This window comes from Balaenoptera musculus, chromosome 16, assembly GCF_009873245.2.
Source record: "Balaenoptera musculus isolate JJ_BM4_2016_0621 chromosome 16, mBalMus1.pri.v3, whole genome shotgun sequence".
In the NCBI taxonomy this organism is placed as follows: Eukaryota; Metazoa; Chordata; class Mammalia; order Artiodactyla; family Balaenopteridae; genus Balaenoptera; species Balaenoptera musculus.
In genome coordinates, this window is record NC_045800.1 from 26,413,676 (window position 1) to 26,441,167 (window position 27,492).

General features: G+C 44.7%; 1 protein-coding gene across 1 annotated transcript in view; it reads left to right on the plus strand.

Moving 5' to 3' along the window:
- ARL3 (ADP ribosylation factor like GTPase 3) overlaps positions 1 to 21,989 on the plus strand; it is a 31,650-nt gene extending 9,661 nt beyond the window's left edge. Inside the window, exons 3-6 of the mRNA XM_036828895.1 lie at positions 807 to 923; positions 9,959 to 10,009; positions 11,609 to 11,794; positions 21,278 to 21,989. Coding sequence (XP_036684790.1) covers positions 807 to 923; positions 9,959 to 10,009; positions 11,609 to 11,794; positions 21,278 to 21,325 — 402 coding nt within the window. The 3' untranslated portion in view covers positions 21,326 to 21,989. The remainder of the gene's footprint in view (positions 1 to 806; positions 924 to 9,958; positions 10,010 to 11,608; positions 11,795 to 21,277) is intronic.
- The last annotated feature ends 5,503 nt before the right edge of the window (positions 21,990 to 27,492 follow it).

A 27,492-nucleotide genomic window follows, 5' to 3' on the forward strand; every position in this document is an offset into this window, starting at 1 on the left:
TTCTTAATCAATGCATATGAGGAAATTTCTTTCATCTTGAGCTGCTCTTAAAGAATCCAGTCTTCCAGATTGTAGCTCTTGCCTCTTTTTTTTTTTTTTTTGGCTGCATTGGGTCTTCGTTGCTGCACAAGGGCCTTCTCTAGTTGCGGCGAGCGGGGCCTACTCTTCGTTGCGGTGCACAGGCTTCTCATTGCAGTGGCTTCTCTTGTTGCAGAGTACAGGCTCAAGGCGCGTGGGCTTCATTAGTTGTGACTCTGGGCTCTAGAGCACAGGCTCAGTAGTTGTGGCGAATGGGCTTAGTTGCTCTGCGACATGTGGGATCTTCCCGGACCAGGGCTCGAACCCGTGTCCCCTGCATTGGCAGGCGGATTCTTAACCACTGCGCCACCAGGGAAGCCCCTTGCCTCTTTTTAAACTTAGCATTTATTCTGTTGTGTTGAGTCTGCAGATTCAGCTTTGTTTTTTTGTTAGTTACATGTAACGTCCTGTTAAATTTCACCATGCTGAGGACTCATGGGGTGGGCGGAGGTCTGTGTTGATTACCAGAGCTGTTCTCATACCAAGTCATCCTCAGCAGTTCCATGTGTGTGTGCACTCAGCATGACATCATCAACACTGACTCCAACCTGAGTGACAGAAGCACGTGTAAATACATTTTTGTTCCCTATCAGAGCAAACTGTTTTCAGTATCATCTGTGTCACATCTGGCAGAGTACCTCAGAATTAATAAATAACATAGCTGGTAAATGTAACTTTGTCAGAAATTGATCTCAAAGCCTAGTAAAACTTGGTATTTTTTGTTTCAGGGTTTTAACATCAAAAGTGTACAATCACAAGGTTTTAAACTGAATGTATGGGACATTGGTGGCCAGAGGAAAATCAGACCATACTGGAGGAATTATTTTGAAAACACTGATATTCTCGTAAGTACTCCTTCTGATGCATCAATTCATAATCTCTTCTGCCCTGTCTTACTAACATTTACGCTATAATTGTCTTTCTTGTCAATAATTCCATTGCCGTAACATTGCTCTTCATCACTATGAATTTAGAGCTAGCAGACAGATTGTGGAGCTTTGTGTAATTTATATAAGATGTTTTTCTGTTGCTCAGTAACAATGTTGTGCCCACACCCACCTTGGCAAATAAAGTATTTATTAATTACCATAGTGATTTGAACAGCAGAAGAGAAGTCAGAAGATTGTGCCATTGACTCCATCAACCCAAGGAAATCAACGAATCAGGTATATCCCAAAGAGAGCAACCAAGATAGTGAAGGTCCTGGAAACCATGATGTATGAGGAATGGCTGAAAGACCTGACGATGTCCTTCCTGGAAGAGAAAATGCTTGGAACTGTCTCTAGTTGCTTCAGGAACTATCTTAAGTCTGAGAGATCAGCTTCGTTGTGAATAGTTCTAGAGGACCAGGCAAGGAGCAGTTTGGGGAGTATTAGGGTTTAACTCAGAATAAGAAAGAAGTTTCCTATAATCGTAACTGTCCAGAAGTAGAAGAAGCCGCCTCAGGCTCCTGGGATTCCTTCTGCACTGGGATTCCTAGCTCAGGCAGCATTCACGCAGGCAGAGGCTGAGACTTGAGCTCCCAGCTCACTGCCAAGTTCTCTAGGACTGCTGTTTTAGGATTCTTGGAGATTTTACTCTCCAGTTGCATGATTTCTCCAATACCTCGGCCTCTCAGCTCCTTCACCTCCCCTCCAGCGAGCTTGCCATCCACCCCACCTCAGCCACTCACTCATGGTCGTACCGTAAAACCAGGGCCTTTCATGAACTTGGATAAGAAAAAATGTTGCATAATATTTCCGTTAACCTCTAACTGAAAGTTTGAATTTACTTTAACTATGACCGTAGACAGTAAGCTGCAAAAACACGTCGATATCTTCATTGCCAATAGAACTCACCTTGCATCTCAGACAGCTTCCCTCTCTGCTGCTGCTTCCTAGGTGTCTCTTTCTACCTGCTCACTCCTATCAGCATGCACACATCCTGTAGTTGCTCTTGTTTAAAACAAAGAACTCTTGGCTTCCTGTACATCCTCCTCTAGATACTGTCCCATTCCTCAGCCTCTCTTTACAACAAACTCCTTAAAAGAATTTTCTGTGCTCTCTGTCTTCACTTCCTCTCCCCGCAGGCACTCGGAACCCTCCATTCAGGCTCACCGAGAATCCACAGTGCCGAGTCCCATGTTCAGTTTTCATTACTCATCTCACTTGACCTGTCAGCACATTTAACAGAGTTGGTCGTGCTGTCCTTGAAACGTTGTCTTTCCTTGGCTTCCAGAATTCCATTCTATCTTGGTTTTCCTCCTGTCTCACTGGCTACTCCTCCTCAATCTCCATTGCTATTTTTTCCTTATCTCCCAACCTCCAAATGTCGGAGTGCCCCAGAGTTCAGGCCTGTGCTTTTCTTCTCTAAGTCGCTGCTTAGATGACCTCATCCAATTTCAAGGCGTTAATCACCACCTACATGCCGGTGAATCCCAAACTGTTATCTCCAACCTGGAACTCACTTTCATATACAGCCAGCTGCCTATTTGACACCTGAACACCAGTGGCTAGTAAGTCCCCTCAACCTCAACATGTCCAAAACCGAATTCCTATCTTCATCCACCCCTGCCCAAATCTTCTTCTCCAGTCTTCTCAGTAAATGACAGTCCCATTCATCCAGAAGCACTGGACTCATCCTGGGCTCCTTTTCACTCCCCGCATCTTCTCCATCAGCCAATCCTGTCAATTCTACTTTCAAAATATTTCTAGAATCTGCCCACTTCTCTCCATCGCCACTGCTACCGTGCATTGATTATTGCAGTATCATTCTAACTAGCCTCCTAACTTCTGCCTTGCCTCCCTCAAGTCTCTCCTCAACACTGTAGCTATATTGATCCTATTAAAACATAAGCTTCCCAGCTCAGAGTTAAAGCCAAGGTTCTTACAGTGGTCCACGAAGCCCCCTACCTGCTGACTCCTCTTCCAAGCCCTTCTCACCTGGTGCCAGCCACACTGGCCTCCTTGCCATTCCTGGAACACAGGCAGGCTCCCACCTCCGGGCCTTTGTCATCACTATTTCCAATGCTAGAATTCTTTTTCCTTAGATATTCTCATGGTGTAGTCCCTCACCTCAGACATATTTTTATTTATTACCTTTCTCCCCCACTGTAATGTAAGCTACATGAATACAGGAACTTTGCTTTTCTTTTTTTTTTTTTTTAACTGTTATATCCCCAGTGCTTAGAAAAGTACCAAATAAATGAAATGGATAATTGTTATAGATGGATTCCAACATTAGGTAGAATGTGGAGTTCTATAACTTCTAAATTCCCTTCCAACTCTAAGGTTCTATGATTCTGTATCATTGTGGTCAAGTCCAGAGGCTTATTAATTCTATGAACTGGGTGGAACATCTACTTCACAGAGGGTTTATGAGAAGTAGTGAATTTATTTATCGTGATTCTTAAATGGGGAATAATACCAAAATATAAAATTGTACTATCATCGAATCCATAAACACATGTGAGGTACCGAGATGGCCGTCACATGGGCTCATAATATTTCTGGCCCATGGTGAAGGTAAGTTCCAGTATATTCCTTGTGCCAGGTTGAAGGTTTAAATGGATGAGAACAAAAAGATGAGACACATCCATGCATCCATTTATCCATCTATTCAACCAGTTATTCTTCCAAAATGTATTATATACCTTCTAGGAGAAGAGAAATGTTGGGAAAAAAGAAAATTTTTCCCTTTAATATAGAAATTTCTTCTATAATCTCAAATAATGTGTCTGGTTTTGAAATATAATTTTAGAAATGTCCAAATTTATGTAGAGGTCAAAAAATAGTGTAATGAAACCCCAGATACCTACCCATCATCTGGCTTCCTTAATTTCAGCTTTGGCCATCTTGTTTCATCTCCCCTACCACCCCTTTTTTTTTTTTTTTAAGTATTTTAAAGCAAATCTAAGCCATCATATTATTTCACTCACGAATACTTGAAATGTAGAGTTGAGTCTCTAAATTGTGGTATGAAACTACGTGTTAGAAAAACTGAACATCAAAAGTCTTTCAAATCCCAAAAATCAACAAGGAAAGTCCTGGAACTAATAAGTGATTACAGCAAATTTGCAGGCTATAAGGCTAATATACAAAAGCTATAGAGTCAAGCCAAATCATTATGCTATACACCTTAAACAGTGCTGTATGTCAATTATATCACAATAAAACTGGGGGAAGAAAAGGCTATAGATTCTCCTTTACTTTTTGAGTCAAGAGTTGGGAAAAAGCAGGCAATTGAGAGAAATCACAGTTCTATCTGTTCATCTGCTGGATTAGGTACCTTGAAAGAAATGTCCAAATAAGGGCTGTATAGGGATTTCCCTGGTGGTCCAGTGGGTAAGACTCCGCACTTCCAATGCAGGGGGCCCGGGTTCAATCCCTGGTCGGGGAACTAGATCCCACATGCATGCCGCAGCTAAGAGTTCGTATGCCACAACTAAGAAGTCCACATGCCGCAACTAAAAAAGATCCCGCATGCTGCAATGAAGATCCCGCGTGCTGCAACCAAGACCCAGCACGGCCAAAATAAATAAATAAATAAATTCCTTTTAAAAAAAAAAAAAAGAGCTGTATATAAGGACATTAATGCCTTAAGGCTCCATGAGGAGGTCTCAGAAACTTTCTGGTCTACAGATCAGGGTAATTTTAAATCATAAGCTCTAACATCTTGAGGGTAGACTGCAAGGTAGTTGTAATATGACCCTGGATTCCACACTTCCCATTAGCTGAGAGCACCTAGGAATTATTGGACAATCCAGCAAAAATCAGTTCACAGTAACCCTAGAGGAGCTTTCTCCAGCTATATTATGCTGCCAGTATCAGACAATATTTTGGATTGAGTCAAACCTTTTGTTATTTTCCAGTGCTATTTGAGATTAAACAAGTCTTGAGGAGCAGCTGAGTCCCCAGGGTTAGATTCTAAGGCCTTGGGGCTCTTAGCCCTATCTGCCCGTTTTGTAGCAGCTAGGAGTGACAGTGGTGGATAGGTTACGTTAGTTTGTTTGTCTGTATTTAATAGTCTTCCACTGTTGGTTGAAAAGACCTATTACACTAGACTCCACGCTGCGTAGAAGAGCAGGGTTGAGGCTTGATGCATTTCGTTGCCTGGTTAATTCTTCTCAGTTCTCTCTAGAGTGCCAAAATACAGTCTTGCTTTAGAGCAGGTGTCGACAAACTGATCCAGCCTGCCTCCTGTTATTGTGTCTCGTGAGCTAAGAATGGTTTTGACATTTTTAAATGGTTGAACAAAAAATCAAAAGAAGAATAAGATTTCATGACACATGAAAATTATATGAAATTCAAATTTCAGTGTCCGTAAATAAAGTTCTGTTGGAACACAGCCACGTCCATTTGTTTATGTATTTTTTATGGTTGCTTTTGCACTACAACAGCAAAGTTCAATAGCTGTGAAAGAGATTGTATGGGCCACAAAACCTAAAATATTTACTACCTGACCCCTTACAGAAAAAGAGTACCAACCCCCACTTTAAATTATATGTTTCTCTAGAGGTTTGAAAGAATCAGAGCAACTCCTAAAAGTGCAGTTATTCTCAGGGATGATGACACTGAGAACATGACTTCAGCTTTATTAATTTGGGGGAAGTGACTAAGAAATTAATCCTGAGATATGATAGAAGGGAGGGGATAGGATGTCTTCCATTTCTCTTGTGCCAGGAAATAACAGCCTTTTGATAGATAAAAACACATCACTTTTTTCAAGGTATATATTAATATTAATACCAAACTCCATTTACTTTATCATTATTAGTTTTGTGTTTAAACACAACATAATTTAAGGTAATTTGCCATCATTTCCGTATCCAAAGGGCATCAAGTGAGATAGAGCTCAAACAACCATCTCTTGTATTATCTCCAAAATATCACTCACACTTTAGCATCAGTACTACTAGAGCACAAATAACTGAAAACCACAGGTTATCTAGAAAACTTATTTGTCAGTTTCACCCTCCTCTTAGACTTTTGCTCAAGCTATCAATAAAAAGCCACACTTTTTAGTGTCATCTCTTCTGTCTCCGTCTACCCCTCTGGTGGAGAAATACTTAAGAGCAATAAAATGGCCAAAAGGTGGCAGCAGGAGGGAGGAGGACCAGAAGCAAGAGGAGAAACAAAGAGCCTTACATTCACATGGTGGATAATCAGTCTCCGGATAATCCAAAGTTGGCTGAACTTCCATCCAGAAAAAATCTTTTTCTCTAGGTCTTCCTCCCACAACCCAATAAAAATTTCCAAGCAGTTGCCAATGAAGGTGTGAATTGGCTCTGCTTAAAGCATCATTCTCATTCTGAGTGCCATGGATTATAAGTTTATTTTAGAATAGGTTTATGAAACTTAATTTTTGAAGATCCATAGTGTTTTAAGACCAGTCAAAAGCACGATATTTAACTTTCTTTAATACTTTCCGAGTAGTTTTTATTTGATAATCTGTTTTTGGATTCATTTTTTTGCTCAGTATTATGTAGCAACCTAAATGGGAAAAGAATTTGAAAAAGAGTAGATACATGTATATGTATAACTGAATCACTTTGCTGTACACCTGAAACTAACACAACATTGTTAATCAACTATACTCCAATATAAAATAAAAAGTTACACCAAGGGGGGAAGGGGCGGGGGTGGGATGAATTGGGAGATTGGGATTGACATATATACACTATTGATACTATGTATAAAATAGATACCTAATGAGAACCTACTGTGTAGCTCAGGGAACTCTACTTAGTGCTCTGTGGTGACCTAAATGGGAAGGAAATCCAAAAAAAGAGGGGATATATGTATACGTATAGCTGATTCACTTTCCTGTACAGTAGAAACTAACACAACATGGTAAAGCAACTGTACTCCAATAAAAATTTTAAAAAATTAAAGTTAAAAAAATGGTTTTTGCATGACTAGATTAACACCTATGTTATTAACAAGAAAAAGAAAGGAAGAAAAAGAGGCTATCCTTACCCTTAGCTATTGACCGCAAGCAAACAGATACTTGCAGGAAGAAACTGGGCAGCGCTGGGGAGGGGGTAACCAGGAGAATCGTGTGCCACCATAGAAAAACAGATTTGTGGGATCACCAGAGACTGGTTTTTGCTTAGGACTTTTTCACTTGGCCCTTTTAATAAATGGGGTGGTTGTTTTATAGCCTTCCTCCTGGAATTATTATACAATAATTTTCAAATTCTATAAAAGTTATGTGAGAAAAATAATAATAGGAAGAATTTATGTACAGTTTAGGAAAAGCCCCCTTTAACTCTTTTAATGAAAATGTTCCTTGTGAAATTTAATGTCAAAGCAATAAGTAGCAAGTAATTTAGCAAGTAATTAAAGTAAAAGTTAAAACTTTCATATTGACTTTCAGCCTCTGGATTCTTTGGTATTTCAATCATCATCTTTCTTGTCTACTATTAAAACTGTCTTTCCATTCCTAATTATTCTCTCCCAGATGTTTGTTTTTCATCATATCAAACACCAATTTCTTAACTGTATCTTTTTCTTTTATTTTTATTTTTGGCTGCGCCACACAGCTTATGGGATCCTAGTTCCCCGACCAGGGATTGAACCCGGGACCCAGCAGTGAAAGTGCTGAGTCCTAACCACTGGACTGCCAGGCAATTCCCATTAACTTTATCTTTAATTGTATTCTCAGCCTTGTCTCAGCCTCTTCTACATTTACCTTCTCACTCATACCATTTGCTCCCAAGCACATTTTTTCCTGCTTTGTAATCTGAGCCCAGAATACCCTCCCAGGGATCACCTGACCCTTCTCCCCTCCCTCACATCATCTCCCACTCTTGCGTGAGTGAAGATCATCCTAATCCACTACAGACTACCAAATAGTTCTAATCCCGTCCCTTGTATTCAGGTTCACTCTTCCATTGCATTCCTTCTTTCTACATCTGTCTTTATACTACGCCTGCTACTATATAATATGAGACCCACCAGTGGAAAACTAAGCTACCACCATGTTCTGACTTATCAGACAGTATCGAATTTTGTGTCTCGGTGGTGTGCGTTGACATTGAGTCAGAGTAATATTAACAATAACAATAATAAGGCCACAAAAAAATACTGAGACCAAACACATCCATCCTTTCTCCTGTGATTCTCCATGAAGGAAACACAGGTGAGGAAAGGCTGGACTTGGTCCCTGGTATAATATTTAGCACTAGTGACTCTAAATTTTTTTATTTTTTTATTTTGTTTTATTTTTGGCCATGCTGCGTGGCATGCGGTATCTTAGTTCCCGACCAGGGATCGAACCCGTGCCCCCTGCCCCCTGCCCCGGGCCGAGGAAGCGCAGAGTCTTAACCACTGGACCGCCAGGGAAGTCCCAGCACTAGTGACTCTAAATGAGAGTGCATTAACTCAAGCAAAGGAATTTTAATTGTTTTTTTTTTTTCCTTTCAAAAGAGAGCAAGTTTTCAGAGTAGAACAGAATTTTAAGGCACGTAAAGGTGGGAATTCAAGATTGTTTTTCATTGTTGTTTTTCAATGATATGTTCTTTTAAAAGAGCGTTTCCATTATACCGTTAGTTTAATAACAATTCTAATTTCTTTAAAGAAAGTTTGAAATTTTGATAATTTTTAAGAGTAGCAACTGGAAGAACATTTAATACACTGTTTGATTTTTTTTAAATGACTACAAAATGATATCTCTGGTTTTCCTTTTTTTAAATTTACTTATTTATTTATTTTTGGCTGCGTTGGGTATTCGTTGCTGCACATGGGCTTTCTCTGGTTGCGGCGAGTTGGGGCCACTCTCCGTTGCGGTGCGTGGGCCTCTCATTGCGGTGGCTTCTCTTGTTGCGGAACACAGGTTCTAGGCTCGCAGGCTTCAGTAGTTGTGGCTCATGGGCTCTAGAGCACAGGCTCAGTAGTTGTGGCGCACGGGCTTAGTTGCTCCACAACATGTGGGATCTTCCTGGACCAGGGCTCAAACCCATGTCCTCTGCATTGGCAGGCGGATTCTTAACCACTGTGCCACCAGGGAAGTCCTCTGATTTTCTTTTTAAATTCCATATGAAGAAGAATTAGAAGGGAACTTTCATAGGAAATGAAAATAATTAATGTGCTTGGGTTCTGTAACTATAGGTGATTTTTCTTTCTTCTTTGGTCTTATCTAATTTCCCTTATCATTGTTACAGGATGTTATTTATACAATAAATAAAATTCAGTGATGGGAAAGAAAGCTTGGGATTTGTAACTTATGGTAAATCTCAAAACTTCTCTTACTCTGGCAAAGCCTATGCCCCTGCTATTTCCAGTACTTGATCTTAACCTCCCAGCACCTGAAGACAGCATACAGTTAATACTGAAAAATGTACTTTCAGAATGATGATGTTCGAAGGCTATAGGATTTGTAAATGCCTCAAAACACTATCCCTTCCTGACAATTTGGGACACGGTATAGCAGAGTGCTTAAGAGCAGCTAGGGACTTTACTGTCAGGTATGCCTGAGTTTGAATCCCCATTTTGTCATGTACCAAACGTAACTTGGGTAAATTACTTAACTTCTTCAGGCTTATGTTTATTTATGTATAAAATGGGATAAAAATGAAATCTAACTCACGGAGTGATAATGAGGATTAATAGGGTAAATCTAGTAAGAATGTTCAGTGAATGCCTGTTAAATCTATTTTTATCCTGCTTGGCTCTCCTGACTTCCTACTTTGGAACTTTGCTGGAGGTATTTTCTGGGCCTCTCCATTTAATTAATTAATTAGTTTATTTTGCATCCATAGATAAGAATTACCAGCTCAGTTTCAGGATGCTGTGCTAATGTGAAAATCTGCTGATTGGGAATCATCTGCTCCTTCCCTAGAAGTTGCCCTGTCTTTTTCCATATTTGCTTATTGAAGTAGCCTTCTTCTTTTACTTTACAGATATATGTAATTGACAGCGCAGACAGAAAAAGATTTGAAGAGACGGGTCAGGTAAAAAATTGTTCTTGTTGAGATATTTCCCAAATAATTGGGTATTCATTAATCTACTTTGTAAATGTATAAGAGTGAGGGAAGTATTTTTGTTTAACCTTTGCAGTTTAAACAAAACAGTCATTCTGGCAAACAGGCAAAATACCACTTGCCTAAAAAGAAATTAGTTGAGAATTCTTTAAACAATTTTTCGTTTAAAGCCTTTTAGTTTTAATCAAATTAAATAAATAAGATATAAGCAAATGGAACTTAACCACCGTGCCCAAAAGCTCTTCCCAGGCCACATAGAAATGAACCTGAGGAACAATTCACTTATCATTTCTGTGTACATTTTTCAATACCAACTTAATTGATCCGAGGGTAACTTGGACAAATTAGAAGGTATGGGAAGAAATGTGCAAGCCAAGACTAAGCTGCTCTTCTTGCCAAGCAAAGAGATAGGTATACTTTGAACCCAAATATGACTTCAAATGCAGAGTGCATGTCAACATGATTACACGATGCAATCTGTGTATGCAATTTTAAATAGAGAAACAGTGGGCATGGACCATTTTACCCAGACTGAGTGCACTGATAAGAAGTGGGTAGTATCATGGACCTCTTTGGAGAAGCACCTTTACATTTTATTGCGGAGTCCTTGGCCTGTGTCCTGAACTACTACACGTGGCCTTCCAAAGGTAGCAGTCCCCATGTTTAAGTTCCTTTTCCCTGGAAATTAGTTTGAGTACTCTCCAGACTCCTGGAGACAGCCCCTCTCCCTTCTATACCTTGATGATTTCTAGACCATCACTCAAGTGAAGCAATGCTAAACATGAGTTTGGAAGTGAAGGGTGTCAGATGGAGATCTGCCTCTTGAACCATCCAGTTCTCTTTGACAGCCCACGTGTCTTAAGTAGCTGAAATGTGGGTTAAGTGGAGAAGAGGTGGATCCTGGCATTTAGCTAAGTATATACCTTCTCCTGTACTTATTGCAGGCAGAGTCAACATACAGTTTAGATCCCAACCAATAACCTAAAAATCAGAGACCTTGCCAGATGGACTAATGCAGTTACTTTAGGATGTGGGTTTAATGAAGTGTAATGCACATGCATGCACGTTTTGGAGACAGAGATTGATGAAACAGAATTATAGTCTCTAAAGCAATTGTCATTTTTAGTTCAAATTTTAAAATATATATGTATATGTACATATACATACATATATATGTATGTATATATGTATATGTATGCGTATCTATGCATTGAAAGTTACTTACAGATAGTAACGTTGGGTGAGTTTTAAATGTCTAACCACAATTTGTATTCTCCCTTGAACAGTATTTCTCAAAGTATGATTTATGAATCCCCTATAAAAGAACTACCTGGGGAACTTGTTAAAAATGCAAATCCCTGGACCCTGGCTTAGACTTTCCCAAGTCAGCATCTCTGGGGCAAGCCCAGGAATTTGCCAGGGAATTCTTCCACAGGCTTAAGTTTGAGAACCACTGCCCTTGAAAGTTGCTAGTTGATCAGCTTAACTTACTTATTTCTGATTAGAAATGCATGGTTAAATATCATAGATTTCATCCTCCTCTCCCCATATATTCCCAAAATGATCCAGGAACTAGCTGAATTACTGGAAGAAGAAAAGCTAAGTTGTGTGCCAGTGCTCATCTTTGCTAATAAGCAGGATCTGCTCACAGCAGCCCCTGCCTCTGAAATTGCAGAAGGACTGAACCTGCACACCATCCGCGACCGAGTCTGGCAGATCCAGTCTTGCTCGGCTCTCACGGGAGAGGGCGTTCAGGTGAGGTTACTGGAGGGCTCGGTCACCTGACAACACAGCAGCCAACCGAGGTAGCCTGTCTCATTGGTTGGGCGGATCTAGATAGAAAAAGATATGAAACAAATAGCCTTTGATGGGCAGATGAACCATTCCAGGATGTGAAAGGCCTGGAGGAGTTTGATTCTTTTCTGCTTAGCAACCAATCCGATATCATTAACTGTTCCAAGAAAGCCACAGATAAACCACCCCACACAAGTGACAAGCTACCCCACTGGGGAGGAGGTTCGGAATGGAAGAATTCAAAAATGCTTTCCGACTCTAGGATTCTTTGGTGATTGGGTTGGGGGTTTTGTGTTGCGTCTGGTATTACGGATGCTAAATACTTGTACTCCCGAGGTAACAGAGCCATCAACAACACACTGGTTATCCTAGAAGTGTTTTGTCTTTTCTGTTGGCTGTCTCCACTGCTGTCAGGGTTGGGGCCTGTTTCATGCTACTTCAGGTTGGTTTCCCATGGAGAAGCTTCTGCCGACCGAAAGCCTTAGGCTTTACGCTGAGGAACTGTGTACCGAAGAGCAGGCTCCCCCTCATTTGATCTTAATTTAGGGCAGAAAACGATTGTAATCCAGACACCTGAAAGGCTCAAAGAATGATCAACAGTTTCAGCTCTGATGTTTCCTACCAAGCAGCCTCAAACCAGTTGACCCTTGGGGTCAGCCCCCTAGGACCACTTCTTGATTCTGAAGCCCCCAGCGTGCTCTACACGCCTCATTTTCAACATCTGGTGTACCTGCCAGGGAGGTGACCCAGTGCTGTGAGAACCAGACAGCACTGCTCTAGGATGCTTTGGGGGATGAACAGCATCTAGAAAAATGGCATCTCCCCTCATTGCCGTAGGGCATGTGTCTCTGGTGGCACGACCAGTTTGCTTTTCTGTGAACTTGGTGTGTTGGGGGATGAGCCCAAGATTTGATTCTCCATCGTTGTCCGGCAGCCTCTTTCCATTTCCCTTCTGGCACTCTTCTCCCCCTCTCTCAGACATTTGACACTGATTTGTCTTAAAACTGCCTGACCACTTTTATCTCAAGCAAATAATCACTTCCTAGAATTATCTCACCTCTTCCAACTGTTTGCTGCCTGTTTTTTCCCTCTTTGTTACACAAAGAGCCGGGGCCCCTTCTGTGCTTGGCCTCTGATCCGAGGGCAGACCAGTCAGCCGGAACAAGCGCCCCTGCTCCGGACTCCTCGATACCTGCCCCTCAGAAGCTCTTGGTACGCGTGTGTGTGTTGTGCAGGCTCCCAAGTAGCCAGAGATTACCTCGACTGTGTCCCCAAAAGGGAAGCTGGGGCCCTGCGAGTCTCTGTGAGGTGTAGGTCTAGGGAGGGGGCAGGTGTTAAGTCTCATCTATTTCCTTTCTTCTTTCCTAGAATGTGGTTATAAAGCAATATATTTTCATTTTAATCATATCAAAGTAATACATAAAATTAAAAACTAAAAAGTTCTTTCATTTCCCCTAATCCCACTCAAGAAAGAAACTAACGACCATTAATAGTTTTATTCTTCTCAGGTCTCCTCTATAAAATTGCAATCACTTATGTGATTATGTATATCTTATCAGGTTTTGAATTAACTGGGCGATTTTCAGCTGGTCCAACAAGTATGTTACAACCCAGAATGTTTTTGAGTAGGTAAACTCTGATCATTTTATTTAGCTTCTCACTTTTAAACAAAAATCAAGTTCTGCCTAAGGTATTTCCCTCAGTTGTGCCAAAGATGGTACTCATGGGGCCTCAGGTTATTTTGGTGAGGATGAGGCCCAGGAAAAGAGAGTAGCTTTCTTGTGTTTGTACAACCCACTTCAGCAAGAGGACTCTGCCTCTCTAAATGGTTTAGAACCCAAATATAGAAAATAGAGAACATCTTGAGTTTGGGGACTCTAAAGGTGGGGCCTTAAGAAAATAAATGCAGGGACTTCCCTGGCGGTCCAGTGGTTGGGGCTCCGTGCTTCCAATGCAAGGGGTGCTGGTTCAATCCCTGGTCGGGGAACTAGGATCCCACATGCCACGTGGCACAGCCAAAAGATTAAAAAAAAAAAAAAAATGAAAATTAAATCATTTAAAAAGAAAAAAAGAAAAAAAAATGCATTCTGTATGCATACTCCTAAGAAAGTAGGAATTGACAGCTCTGTGATCTTTTTTCACTCTTGGCCAGAGTGTCGAAAGGAAGAAAAAGCAAAGCTGGAATTAACAGTGAGGCTCTTGTTTCTTCAGCCAGCCTTAGGGATATAAAAAGGAGGGACTAGGGTCCTCTGTCTGTCTGGTAGCTCACAGCCTCTTTTTCGGCCCAAAGATCCTGTGACTTAAAGGGAACTTCATTTCTATGGCAGCTCAACAGCTGGCAACAAGGAGTCTGTCCTTGTCATCTCTGCCTGGCCGAGCAGGAGGGGTGGGGACTGGAAAGACAATGACCAGAGCTCCCTCCCAACTCCACGCTCCTCTGAGGAAGCACCCTTGACTTGGGCCAAAAAAGAGGCGGTGAGCTACCAGACAGACAGAGGGTGGGGGCAGGCAGGAATTAAGTGAGACAGTCCTGTATGGTTTGATCTTGTTAGAAAGCTCTTCCCAGATCAGGGACCTCAGCAACCAGGTTCACAGGAAATGATATCATGAGAGATCCAGTAAAGAACTGTGAGCAAGAAAAATCATGATTTTATATGGAGAAGAAATAGTTTGAAGGTCACTTAATTAGTTTAGTAGATAGTACCATGGTGTATAGAATTGGGTAGTTAAGACTGGGATTTCAAGGTTAATGAGATTAGATTATGGTTAATAGAATGATATAAATTTAGAGAATTTAACCATTATTCGAAATGGGTTATTTAATAAAAATGTTAATTAAGAAGGGAGTCTGCTGTCTGTTGTCCTTTAATGGTAACCTTTGGGGACTGGAGAAAGGTCGTGGAAACACTTTTCATTGTGAGACGCTGATCGACCATGTCCCTCTCAGGTAATACCTTTGACCTAAGCTCTTGCCCACTCAGCCAGTTTCTTGGTTTTCATTTTAAAAAGAGTCACTTAGGTGGAATTCTTTCCCTGCATTGCTTAGTTCAGGAGCAGGCCTTTTAAAGGTTCTTGTTAATTAAGGCTTTAACTATTCCTAAAAATGAAAGACTTCACTAGAAAAATGTCACTTTCAGAGATTCTGTGTAAAAATTACTGAAATTCCCTAAATTCCTATTTCATCCTCGCATTCCACCCTCCCCACCCACTACGCCCTGAAAGCTGGTCAGTAATGGGCAGAGCTGCTAAAATGATCAGATGTGAAGTGGGTCAAGTATCTGGCACCACAGCCCTAATGACCCTGAAAGAAAATGTACAGAGGTTAAAAAAAAAAGACCTGGAATTTCTGTTACTGTTTCAGATGTTTAAAAACAGTGTCTCTATTTACATTGTGTTTGTGTGTGTGTTTAATCAAAATGCATTTGAGAGACCTGTCCTCTACTGATAAATAACCCTCCAGTGGGTGAGTCAAGGGAACAGATCCATTAGGTGGGGCGCTATGCCCTCTGGAGTAGTCGGGCAGGGAGATCACTTCTCCTTAGCCAAGTAGCTTAAACATATGATCTGACATTATGGAAGTTAGTGATTCCCGGGGTGGATTTCACATTCTTGTTCTGCCTGATATTCCGATGGCAAATACATGCAGTCTTTACAAAGACAGGCAATCCCTCGCGCTGGGTGTGGCAATTGGCTTTTGAAGTCTTCAAAAGAGTTTGCCAACAGGTCTTTCTTTGCCTGACTAATGGTGACGAGGAGGCAGCCCATCATGTAATTAAAGCACGTTTTCATGGGAAACTATCAAGAGCAGAGCATAGGTAAACGGCACTAAAAGCTGAAGGAGGACATCAATCTTGGAAACTCTGGGCTATGGAGAGCCCCATAGTCCAGAGGAGTGATCAGAGGAGACCCAGTTATGTCAAGCAGATGAAGGCAGAAAGAGGAGAGACTAAACAATGTTTGGGAGGGAAAACCTGCAGCCCCTGCAGGCAGACTGCCTTGCAGACATGGAGCGACCTCCCTCTGCACCCTGGGGCTAGGCCAGGGTTGCTAGGGCCTCTCCTAGTGCACAACATCTAGCCTGGGACTCTTCTCTTCTTTTCCCTGGGTGTCTGGAAAATAGTGAACAAAGACCTGGCTTAGAGCCAGAGAAAGATATAGAGAAATCAATCCCTCTTCCACCTGCAGACCTGAATGTGAACCCCAAACCACAGCTTTCCTTGGCTGTTGTAGTTTCAGGTGCCTGAAGACATTTCCTCCCTAGAACATTTTGTGTGTGTGTGTGTGTGTGTGTGTGTGTGTGTGTGTGTTTAATTAAAATTATACTGCATTGGAATTTCCTTTCAAAGCAGAGATCAGCAGTTTCAACCTGGTCGCTAACCTTAGTCATAACAGAGACATGCCTACACCAGTAGCTTTGAGCTAGCAGAAGGTTATCCTGGGTATCGCTCTCCATGCCGCCCCTACCTCATGCTCATCCCTTCTTTTCACATAGCTTCCACATTCCTTGTCTTCCTTCACCAAGCAGGAGCCATGATCCGGCTCACAGAGGTCTCACCTACACAGAAAGGGCCTCGAGCAGTCTGAGCCCTGACGTGTCAGCTGTCCTTCAGACTGCCTTGCAGGTGAACACTAAACATTCACTAGCCCAGGTTCTTGTTTTTATTTCTTTTTCCTTGATCCAAGGGACCTTTCCCTTAATATGCCAACAGAATTTCAATGTATTTTTTAAATGACATTTACAACTTCTTTCTAGGCCTGAATCAGTTATTTTCAACTCCCAGTGTGTATGGAACTGCTTATCTGCAAGTCAGACCTCAGGTTTATTTTTAAATTTTCAGATCTCTCTGTAGACTAAGGAAGCAAGCTTGGGACATGCGATTCTGCTACCTCTCTGGTGCAGTGCCCTTTGTCACCAGAAGAAGTATTAATAGCAAGCAATATTTTATGTATGCTGCTTCCAGCTGCTCCTTGACCCTGGGGGCCCAGTGGCACAATGGGATAGGCTGCATTGCTCAGCAAGGGTCTGAGCTCCGTCGTCTTAAAGCAATTACTGATGTGACCGTGTAGTCCTCATGGCATTAAAAACCAGGCCCACCCAACCATGGCTGCCACTGCTCTATTCCAACCATCGAGCAGTGATGGATGCATTGCAGAGAGATCAAATTAAGAGGAGTGCAGTGAGGTGGATGGACCTAGAGTCTGTCATACAGAGTGAAGTAAGTCAGAAAGAGAAAAACAAATACCGTATGCTAACACATATATATGGAATCTAAAAAAAAAAAAAAAATTGTTCTGAAGAACCTAGGGGCAGGACAGGAATAAAGACACAGATGTAGAGAATGGACTTGAGGACACGGGGCAGGGGCAGGGGAAGGGTAAGCTGGGATGAAGTGAGAGAGTGGCACTGACATATATACACTACCAAATGTAAAATAGCTAGCTAGTGGGAAGCAGCCACATAGCACAGGGAGATCAGCTCGGTGCTCTGTGACCACCTAGAGGGGTGGGATAGGGAGGGTGGGAGGGAGACGCAAGAGGGAGGACATATGGGGATATATGTATACATATAGCTGATTCACTTTGTTATAAAGCAGAAACTAACACACCATTGTAAAGCAATTATACTCCAGTAAAGATGTTAAAAAAAAAGAAAAAAAAAAGAGTGTAGTCGGAGACCACTCTTCCCATAGAAAGGGCATCATGCCTTTAATCCCGAAACGGAGAGATCTGTAATCAGTAGGTTTTCACCCATATGGTTAGGGGCCGTCTTATATTTTTCCCAGCAGTTAGTAGGGAATAATATCATGACATGGTAAAATTTATTTCCTCTCCAGAAGGCCAAACAAAGCTCAGTATTTGAGGTTCAGTGTCTCTCCTTAGTCTCTAGTATTGAATTGAAGCTAATCAATTCAAATTCAGTTTCTGCGAGGTTGGTCAGGGGAGGTGCGGTGCAGGAAGAAAGGGAGGACTACTTATGCCATAAGATTGTCAGCACTGTGAGGAAGATCCAGTACGCAGAAATTTGGTCAAACCAGTTTTTGACAATAAAGGTTCAACCATTAAACGAACCTGTGAGTTCATTTCCTTCTTTGGAGGCAGAGCAGTAACCTACTTCAAGTAAATGATCACCTTTTCTCAGTCATCTGTTTTTTTGTTTTGGGGGTTTTTTTAAATAAATTTATTTATTTATTTTTGGCTGCGTTGGGTCTTCGTTGCTGTGCGCAGGCTTTCTCTAGCTGCAGCGAGCGGAGGCTACTCTTGGTTGTGGTGCGCAGGCTTCTCACTGCAGTGGCTTCTCTTGTTGCAGAGTACAGGCTCAAGGCGCGTGGGCTTCAGTAGTTGTGACTCGTGGGCGCTAGAGCATAGACTCAGTAGTTGTGGCGAATGGGCTTAGTTGCTCTGCGGCATGTGGGATCTTCCCGGACCAGGGCTCGAACCCGTGTCCCCTGCATTGGCAGGCGGATTCTTAACCACTGCGCCACCAGGGAAGCCCCAGTCATCTGTTTTTAAAAAATCAAAACCTTGCCAGATTAAGGCCAGAGTGCCGTGGCTGCTGATTTAAGCATGAGAAGCAGAAGGGTCCTCCTCTTGTAATGATGTTATCTCTAAAGAGAGAGATCCTGCTGGAGGTGGCGGGCTTGCGGAGAGTTAATACACGGGGAGCGAGGTAAACACGTAGGATTCCACACAAACCGATACCTGGCAGCCCAGGAATCTTGAGAGCTGAGTGGCCAGAAACAGCCTCTGGCACCTTCAGAGCTGCAGCAAAGCCATGCAGGGTGCTTGGGTAGGGCTGTTCTGTCTCATGCCCCTGTATTCAGCTGGAAGTCATAAAGACGAAAAAACTGGAATTGCTCCCTCTGCCAACTTGAGCATGAGCCCCAGCTTCTCTCTAAGCCTGAGGCAGAGCTCCTCCCCGAGCACTTGCCCGCAGTCATTGAGAAATGGTCGTCGAGAGCAGGTGCTGGGGCTAGATTGCCTGGGTTCACAGCCTGCCTCTGCCACACACTCTTCTGTGCCCCCATTTCCTCATCCATGAGTACCTACTTCACAGTGTTGTTACAAGGTTTAATTTAAAAGATATAAATTAAGTGTGTGGCCAGCCACCATGCTAAGTTCTGTAAACACCACCTCAAGCCAGCCTGGCATGGACCCTTCCCTCAGGAGTCTTTCCTTGCCATTGGGCACCTTGGCACAGCTTGTGCCTGATTTTTATTGAAGAGCTATCATCGTCATTGACTGTTGCCTCCCCGACACCTCCCACCTCCAGCTCAGGTTCTCCTCTAGGTAATAACAGGAAAGGCAAAATCCCCAGCCTCCAGACGCTTCAGATCAGGGCGGCCTTCCTGAGCCAGAGCAGCTTAAGTCTGCCCGGCTTCCCACACTCCAGGTTGCAGGCGGCAGCTGCAGAGCCCCGGGGCCAGCGGGTCAGCTGGTGGGGCCCGACCTCTGAGCGCCCTCTGCTGGCAGGACTGTGGCTGGAAGGGTTTTGTCACCGCGGGCCCTCACACACATCTGGAGGACACTGCCCCTCGGCAGGGCTCCCCCATTTAAATCCCCTCTGCCTCCATAACAGATACCCAGGAGAAAACTGCCCTTCACCCTCCATGTTCTGCTTTGGGTTCCTGCAGCTGAGTAAATATTTTTCCTATCTCTTTGAGTGCATTCATGTTGAGTTACATGCAGTAAAAGAAACCCACCCCCCTCTATAATCAGCCGTAAAACAAGAGGGAAAATGGTATTCGTATAGTGTGGGAACACTGTTCTTGATTTCTCTGAGAAGATGATTTGATAAAATGTTGCAAGTCTCTATAGAGGAGGAGATATTGAGGTAGGCACCTTTGATGGTGTTTGTGCGGGTTCCTGAAGATGGAAAGTGCTATGTAAGTGCTGAGCTATTCAGCTTCCAATGCAAAGGGAAGATGCTTATCTTATTCATCCCTCTTTTATTTGTAAAATCTTTTTTGTCTCCTGGCAGGTGATCTTTTTTTTTTTCCTGGAAACCAATTAACTCCTAAAATTAAACATGCTTCTCTTTAAATTATTCCTTTTCATAAAATGGTCTTAAAATTGGCCTCAGCTTTTCAGAGTAAGTAGCTGACCCAGTTGTAATCGGAGATGCATTCGGAGTCCACCTTCTCCCACCTCGGCATTCCCCCACCCTCATCCCCACTGCTGCCAGGTGCTGTCACCTTTGTGCCTTCAGCTGTGGCCAGCCTCTTCTTGGCACATGCCCTAAGGTATGCTCTGGGACATCAGAGCATCAGATTATCTGATTCCCCCACCCAAGTGCTCTGATGGCAACTGGCGAGTTTTAATCGCTGTAAATTCAGGTTATGGTCAGATTAGCCAGGAGATAGGATGCCTGCTGGTTGTTTTGAAGTGATGTATTGTTTATGGGATTAATGCTCCTAATGGCCAAGAGTGTCAGCTGATGTTTATTACTTTAAGCTGTCTCAGCTGTTCAGGTTCAACAACTAGCTCCCTGGTCATAGGAAATGCGGGGCTCTGAATGTCATGTATGCCTGAGATGTGCATGTGTGACACATGCAGGGGAAAGGGGTGCGGTGCGTTGCAGGAGCCTCGTTTGATTTTGTTCTGGGCTTCTGAGACCTCTGCACACCCCTGGGGGTCAGAGAGACTCTGGGGAAAGGGTGAGCGTTCAGGGATGGCTGCAAAGGGCGTTGAGAAATAGGTCATCTCTGGCGGGCCTGGCATCCACGAGATATCATGCCACCTGCCAAGTGGCTGTAGGTATTGTGTGGTTTTTACCTCTGTCCTTCTCCAGCCTTCTAAGAGAGGACACTTTCAAGGTCGCTGTGCATTTAAGGGAACCTTCTCCCCAGTCCCTCTGCTTGGTAGTGCTTAAAGCTGCAAGAACCAGGCCAGGCCCCTTTAAACCTTCCCTGGTGCTGCGCGAAGAGAAATAAATGCACATTGCCCCAGTGTGTGTCTAGTAACATGCACTGCAGTTGGTTTGTTTTTCCAAAAAGAAATTTAATTTAGCGCAAGTGTACACTGTCACACTGTAAACACACCGGGGCACCAGAAAGGTGGCTTATTGAATTTAATGCCCTAGCAAAGGTCAGCTTTTAGAAGAAGCCAAAAATGGCTGGAATCTGTCCTGATAGCTCCTCAATCAGGCCTTGGATCCAGGCAGATGTGTTTATTTTTTCAGAGGGAGTTCCTGAGGACCCATCTCAAGTTCGGGCTCTGGACATTCCCCCTCCCATCTCCCTCTTGTGCTCTCAGAGGCCTCCCTCCTCCTCCCCAGGAGGTCACTGTCCCTGGTCACCCAGGTGGGCCCCTGGGGAAGGCAAGCTCCATTGAGCTGGTGGTTGAGGAGGGAGGACCCAGGACCCTCGCCCTCTCCCCTCTGGGGCTGGAGTGTGTGGTGCCTTTCTTACAACTAACGCTGCCTCTCTCTGCCCATTTCCCTCAAAGGACGGCATGAACTGGGTCTGCAAAAACGTCAATGCAAAGAAGAAATAAAATCTTGACGAATGGAGACGCAGGAGCTGAGGGAGCTGAATTCTGTCCTGAAAAACACTAATTTGCTGCTTTCTGACCAAATGTTTTTCCATCTGTGTACAGCTACAGCTGTGTGAAGAGAGGGAACAACACAGTTTAAAAAGAATCCCCATTCCAGCAGTAGATTTAACATGATCTCTGAGGTTCAGTATCATTTTTCAAATAAAGGAATTATATTATTTCCTCTGCATAATTGAAATAGTATTAAATGTCTCAAAGCACATGATTAGAAAATGAGATCTTTTAAATGAGCAAGAGATTGCATTGCAGTTTAGGCAATTCCAGTGGGCTTTTTTCTTTCAAAAAAAAAAAGGGGGGGGTGGTGCTGGGGAGAGGAAGAGGAAGAAGCAGCTTAGGCTGCGATCATTCATTTCCTGACCTGTCCTTACATTCCCCCATGGTGTTGAAACTAAGACAGTGTTTGATGGTGCTGGTCAGTGATTTTTACCATCATCCACTGAGCCAGGGTTGCAGCCTGTCTGGGTGGGAAGCTGCTGGGCTTGGGGGCGGGGGGCGGAACGTGAATAGCAGATGATTAAACCATCTTGTCATGCAGGTAGGAGACTGTATGTAATCCTCACCCTTTGGAAAGGAAAAAAAAGGCTTTCTTGCAAACAACTCACCACAGAAACATACCCCGTCCCCAGCCCCCAGCCAGCTACACAGGGAATCAGAGTCTTACGACTTTTGACTGTAATGACATCTGGAATGTAAGGAGAGGTGGGAGGTTTAATTCCAGAAAAATTACAAGGTCCTTAAAAAGCCCTCACATGGAGGGCTCAGGCTAGCGTAAACAGGCTTTCTCCAGTTCAGTGGAGCAGTGAGCAGCCGACTCAGATGAGCTGGCTTCTCCACGGCTGTCCTATAGAAGGGATTTCTAAAGCTCAAAGAATTCTGTGTTTAAATGATCACAATAGGCTGCTGCTATCAGATTTTAAAAATAAATGCAGCTTTACCGTGAACCTGCTCCACTGAGAAAAGCCAGGCAGATCGATTTTTAGAAGAGATCAATTTTTACAGTGCTGGCAACTTGGTGGTGTGGGCTGCTCGTGGGGGAGAGGGCTTGTTGCTGGGAAGAGCGTGGGTGTGTATGGTTGCAGGGGCCGTGCCCGGGGAAGCCAGCGTCACCCCAGCTTCTGGTCCCCTCTTCCTCTCTCCAGCAAAATGTGTCCTCTTGTGATTGATTGGAGAGGAATGGTGGGAGACTCCTCCTGTCCCGTGTTGCAAAAAGAGCTTGCTTCCCTGAGCCTTAAGAGATCCCTGGCTTCAAGCAAGGGAAAGCAGGCCAGAGCATCCCCGGCTCCTGAACTGAACTATGTTCTGGTGCCTGAGCATTGGGGTTCTCAGAGACTGAATAAGAGACTGTCCAGTGGCTGGTGGGTCCCAGGAGGGCAGCTACTTTTACATCCCAGGAGGTGGCCCTTCCCGAACCCACCAAGGCATGTGAGCAAACTGAAGGGGTCACTCCAGCCCCTGGGCCTCATCAGTACCCAGCCTTTCTGGACCAAGTTGTGCCGGTGAGGCTGAAGCATGGTCTGCTTCAAAGGTGGTCTGGGGTGAAAGTCATTAACAAGGCCAGACATGAAAAGGTGCCCTGGGTTGCAAGTTCTTATAGGGACAGACCTGTAAGTACTTGCAAAACAAAAAGAAGGTGAGGGTTTTTAAACCACTGTGAGCTAGTGGCCCCCTGCAGCCTCCCCCGGCTTGTCTGTCTTACCCAGACGCCTCTCGCCCTTTGAACAGAGGCAAAACAGAATTATAAGAAACCAGAAATCCCCCTTCTATCAGGCTGGAAATGTGGCTCTAGCACTTGAAAATATTTTTTTCCCTTCCAAATAGTGCATCAGGGATGTTATCTGAGGGGCAAAATGCCTGCCTTGAGGTCTGTGATTTGGGAACACTGAGATGTGGAACTTGGACGCTGGCAGTGGATGGTCTGTGAAATATCTTTGTTCTTTTACTACCAACTTAGGGAACTGTTTGAAAGGGCCCCCCAGGGCCTCAGCCAGCAGGCAGAAGCCACTGCCTTCCTCTGATAACAGCCTCTGTGAATGTTCAGATTTGCTTTTCAGCTAAAGACACAGAGACATTGTGGATGTCACACGCTTTCATCTTCCCTTTCAGCCCTACTGAACCCTCCCGGGGCTCGCAGGGTAGATGAGAGAAGCCTGAAAAATGCAGAGTTTGAAAGATCCCATTTGTAAAAACAAAATGCTTCTAAAGACTCCTTTCCTCTCCCCAGCCACCCCGCCCCTCCCTTGGAGGACAGAATTGGAAGCTAGAAAGGGGACTCCCGGTCCCCCATCCTCCCACTCCCAGTGAGTCTTAGTGGTGAGACTTGCTCTGGGCACGACTGCATCTGAATGTGCCGGGAAGAGGGTTGGGGGCCAGAGGGCAGGCAAGGCCTGGGACAGGGGCCCTAGGGTGTGTGCTCAGACCAGTTGTGGGAAAAACTCCTTCCCTTCCCGTCCTCCCGACTTCCCCCGTGCGGCTCCTTCTGGCTGGCTTCCCCGTGCCCAGGGCAGCACACCCTTTCCCCTTCACTCTCCCTTGGTTACTATGGAAACAAGGGTGTCATTGATGTGGGCTGAGCTGGGGAACATGTCGGCGCACAGCTGAGAGTCAGCGATTATGCCGGCGGGTAGAAATGTACCAGGGTTAAGGTCCGCAGCTCCCAAACTGCGGGAAGGATGCCGTCCTGCCCCCTCCCTCCCTCCCTCTCACTTCTCCCTCTCCTGGCTTTTGACGAATTCCTTTATTCCCTTCCGGGCTAAAGCAGTGGCTATTTTTGCGCCACTCTATGCCCCACCCTCGCTGTCGGCCGCACCTTATCCGGCCTGGCCTGGAGGGTGACACCATGTCACCCTCGCCAGGACTCGTCCCTTGATTCCCGTCAGAGTTTGCTTTGATTTCTCTTTCCTTCTCAGGGGCCAGTTCTTACTTCCTTTTATTTTTAGCTCTGCACTCCATGTGGTTTCAGGGTTCAGTCTGCTCATCGAAAAGTTCTTTTTTTTATAGTCTCTTTTGAAAATGATAGTCAAAGGAAGGGACGTGGTATTTGGTCATGTGGAAAATTCAATGTATAATTTAGACGTCTGTCAAAAATCCGACAAATAAAATTTAGCTGAAACCAAGGCAGCCTGGAAAGTGTCATGTCCTTTGCTGGAGAGGGGAGAGGGCCTGCGGTGTGCTTGTCCTTTCAGAGGCTAGCTTCCCTCAAGGTGCTTTCTTCAGAAGGATGTAACATTAACACCACCAACAACAATAAAAAATAACCCTTTATTAAGCCCCTCCTACATACCAGACCTCTCATCTACATCATGGGGCAGTATTAGTCCCGCTTCACAGTTAAGTAAACTGAGGCACAGGCCTGGGTTAAGGAATTCACCCACTATCACAGAGCCATTAGTGCCGGCAGGGCAGGACCCTGGGTCTGAAGGCCGCGGCAAGTTGCCTCCTCTGGAGGACAAAGACAGTAACAGCCCGTTTCTCAGCCATCTCAGTCCCTGGCCTTCCAAGCCCACACCAGGGGTCGCCTCTGATCAGTGCTACTCCTCAGGGAGGCGGGGGGGGGGGGGGGGGGGGGGGGGGGGGGGGGGGGGGGGGGGGGCGGGGTCTCTGTCCCAAACATTGGGTGTCCTCTGTCCTCACGGCAGCACAACTGAAGATTTTGTACCATGCTTTGCACAGACAGAAAAAAGGGAGAAGTTAGGAAAACTGGGGTTGGCAAGGATGCTGGCAATTACCTAGTACCTAATACTGAATTTTCCTTTTAGAGAGGGTGCAGAGAGGGGAGTAGACTTGCCCAAAGCCACACAGTAGGAGGCAGAGTGGGCCCCGGTCCAGGGCTCTGCTCTCAGGAGAAGAGCTTGTCTTCCCCTCTGGCAGCCTCACTTCAGTGGCCTTAGAGACATACCAGCCTGGCTGGCCCCACGGGCCAAGCTGTTAGCAGAATAGAGGGGAGCTGGAGGCAGGAAGAGAGAGAAAGTCCAGTGCTGCCAGGTAAATGGCGGGACACTCACACCTGAAACTGCAAAATAAACAATCATTTTAATGTAAGTATGTCCCATGAAATATTTGGACTAGGGACTCCTTGGTGGCGCAGTGGTTGAGAATCCGCCTGCCAATGCAGGGGACATGGGTTCGAGCCCTGGTCCGGGAAGATCCCACATGCTGCGGAGCAACTAAGCCCGTGCGCCACAACTTCTGAGCCTGCGCTCTAGAGCCCGCGAGCCACAACTACTGAGCCCACGTGCCGCAACTACTGAAGCCCACGCGCCTAGAGCCTGTGTTCCGCAACAAGAGAAGCCACCGCAATGAGAAGCCTGCACACCGCAATGAAGAGTAGCCCCTGCTCGCCGCAACTAGAGAAAGCCCACACGCAGCAACAGACCCAACGCAGACAAAAATAAATTAAAAAAAAAAATTGAGACATAATACCCATAAGAGTCATTGTTTATCTGAAATTCAAATTTAATGGCCATCCCAGTTTTTGTTTTTGTTGTTTTTTGCTAAATTCTGGCAACTCTACCAGAATACTCTGCTGAATAAAGGCACAGTGAGATACAATCAAACTGTGTTCTCCGGAGTCAGACCAAGAGATCTATCTTTGCCCATCCATAAATCAGCTCTGTGATCTTGGGCAAGTTGCTTCCTTTCTTGGAGTCTCCCTGCCTCTTCATCTGTGAAATGGGACTAAAGTGGTAGGGAGATTTAAAAGAGATATAGTGTCGATAAAGGTAGATGTAGGGCAATAACTAGCACATAGTAGGGACACTGCACCTCAGTTTCTTACCCGTAAAATGAGGTAATCACTTACCCTGTGGCGTTTTTCAGAGGATTAGATGAAGTTATGGATGTCCACTGCAGAGTAGGTGCTAAATCATTTGTAGCTATTATAATAACTGGCAGACATTCTGGAGTCCAGGCCTTCCCAGGCCCCAAGACCTCTGTCCTCCCACCTCTCCTCCTACATGTTGCAAGGGCCAGCAGCCTTCCTGGCGGTGCTGGCAGCCCCCTCCTCTCTCTGGGGGCTCCCAGGGCCGCTGCAGCCACACCTCCTGCAATTAGATTTGTAAGTGGGAACAGGCTCTTGTCAGAGGCTCCTGATTGGCTCCAGGCAAAAACACAGTTTAGCACTCAGTCAAGCTGCATTTCAGGGCCTCTGTCTCTCTCCCCTCCACCTCCCCCTTTAATTGCAATCTGTTCAGTAATTTCCTTTTCCAACACTGCAGAACACAGAGAAGCTGCAGCACAGGAGCCGGGCAGGGAGGAGGGAAAGAGAGCTCCTGCTCCCTGCAGTGAACCTGCTGGTCCAGCACTGTGTCGTGTGTGTGTGTGTGTGTGTGTGTGTGTGGTGTGTGTGTGTGATGTGTGTGTGTCTAGAACCAGACACCACATGGGTATGGGGGATACAGCCAACAACCAGGCCTCTGCAGGGTCAGACCAGGGCACCCCACTTGTACCAGGCACTTGCAGTATCATTTATTTAATCCTTGTAACAACATGGATAACTGTAGGCATTACCACTCAGTTTGAGGACAGGGCTCACAGAATCTGAATCACTTGCTCAAGATCACACCAGAAGAATGGGGCAGAGCCATAATTTTCACCTGGGCCTGTTTGAATGCTGGGCCCCAAGCTCATACCATGATACCTTTTCCCCTTCTAGCTTCTGAGCTCAGAAAGGAGCTGAGGGAATCCTCCTGCACACAGGAGCAGGGAGAGGTTTCTTTTCCCAGAGTGAGAAGCAGTTGTCCCAGGGGCAAAAGCCTTCGCTAAAGAAATGAAGTCCTAATGACAGAAATGCAGACAGCAAGCTGAGGTCAAGGAGGGGCAAGTTTTGTGAGATAACTTGTGTGGATACCTGAAGCTGAGAGCTGCAAGGGTTGGGGGCAGAACTACCACTTAGCTCAGGGAACTGCCACTCCTGTTAGTCATTCACTGATTGGATCCCTTCAGCATTCCTACAAGATAACCATTTCTACCCCTTTCCCAGTTGAGGAAACCAAGGCTCTCAAAGGTTAAGTCACTGGCCTAGAATCACACAGCTAGGAAATGGCCTAGCTCGGGTTCCCATCAACTAGAAAGACCATCTTTCCCCAGGGCACCATCTTGGACTTAAACAC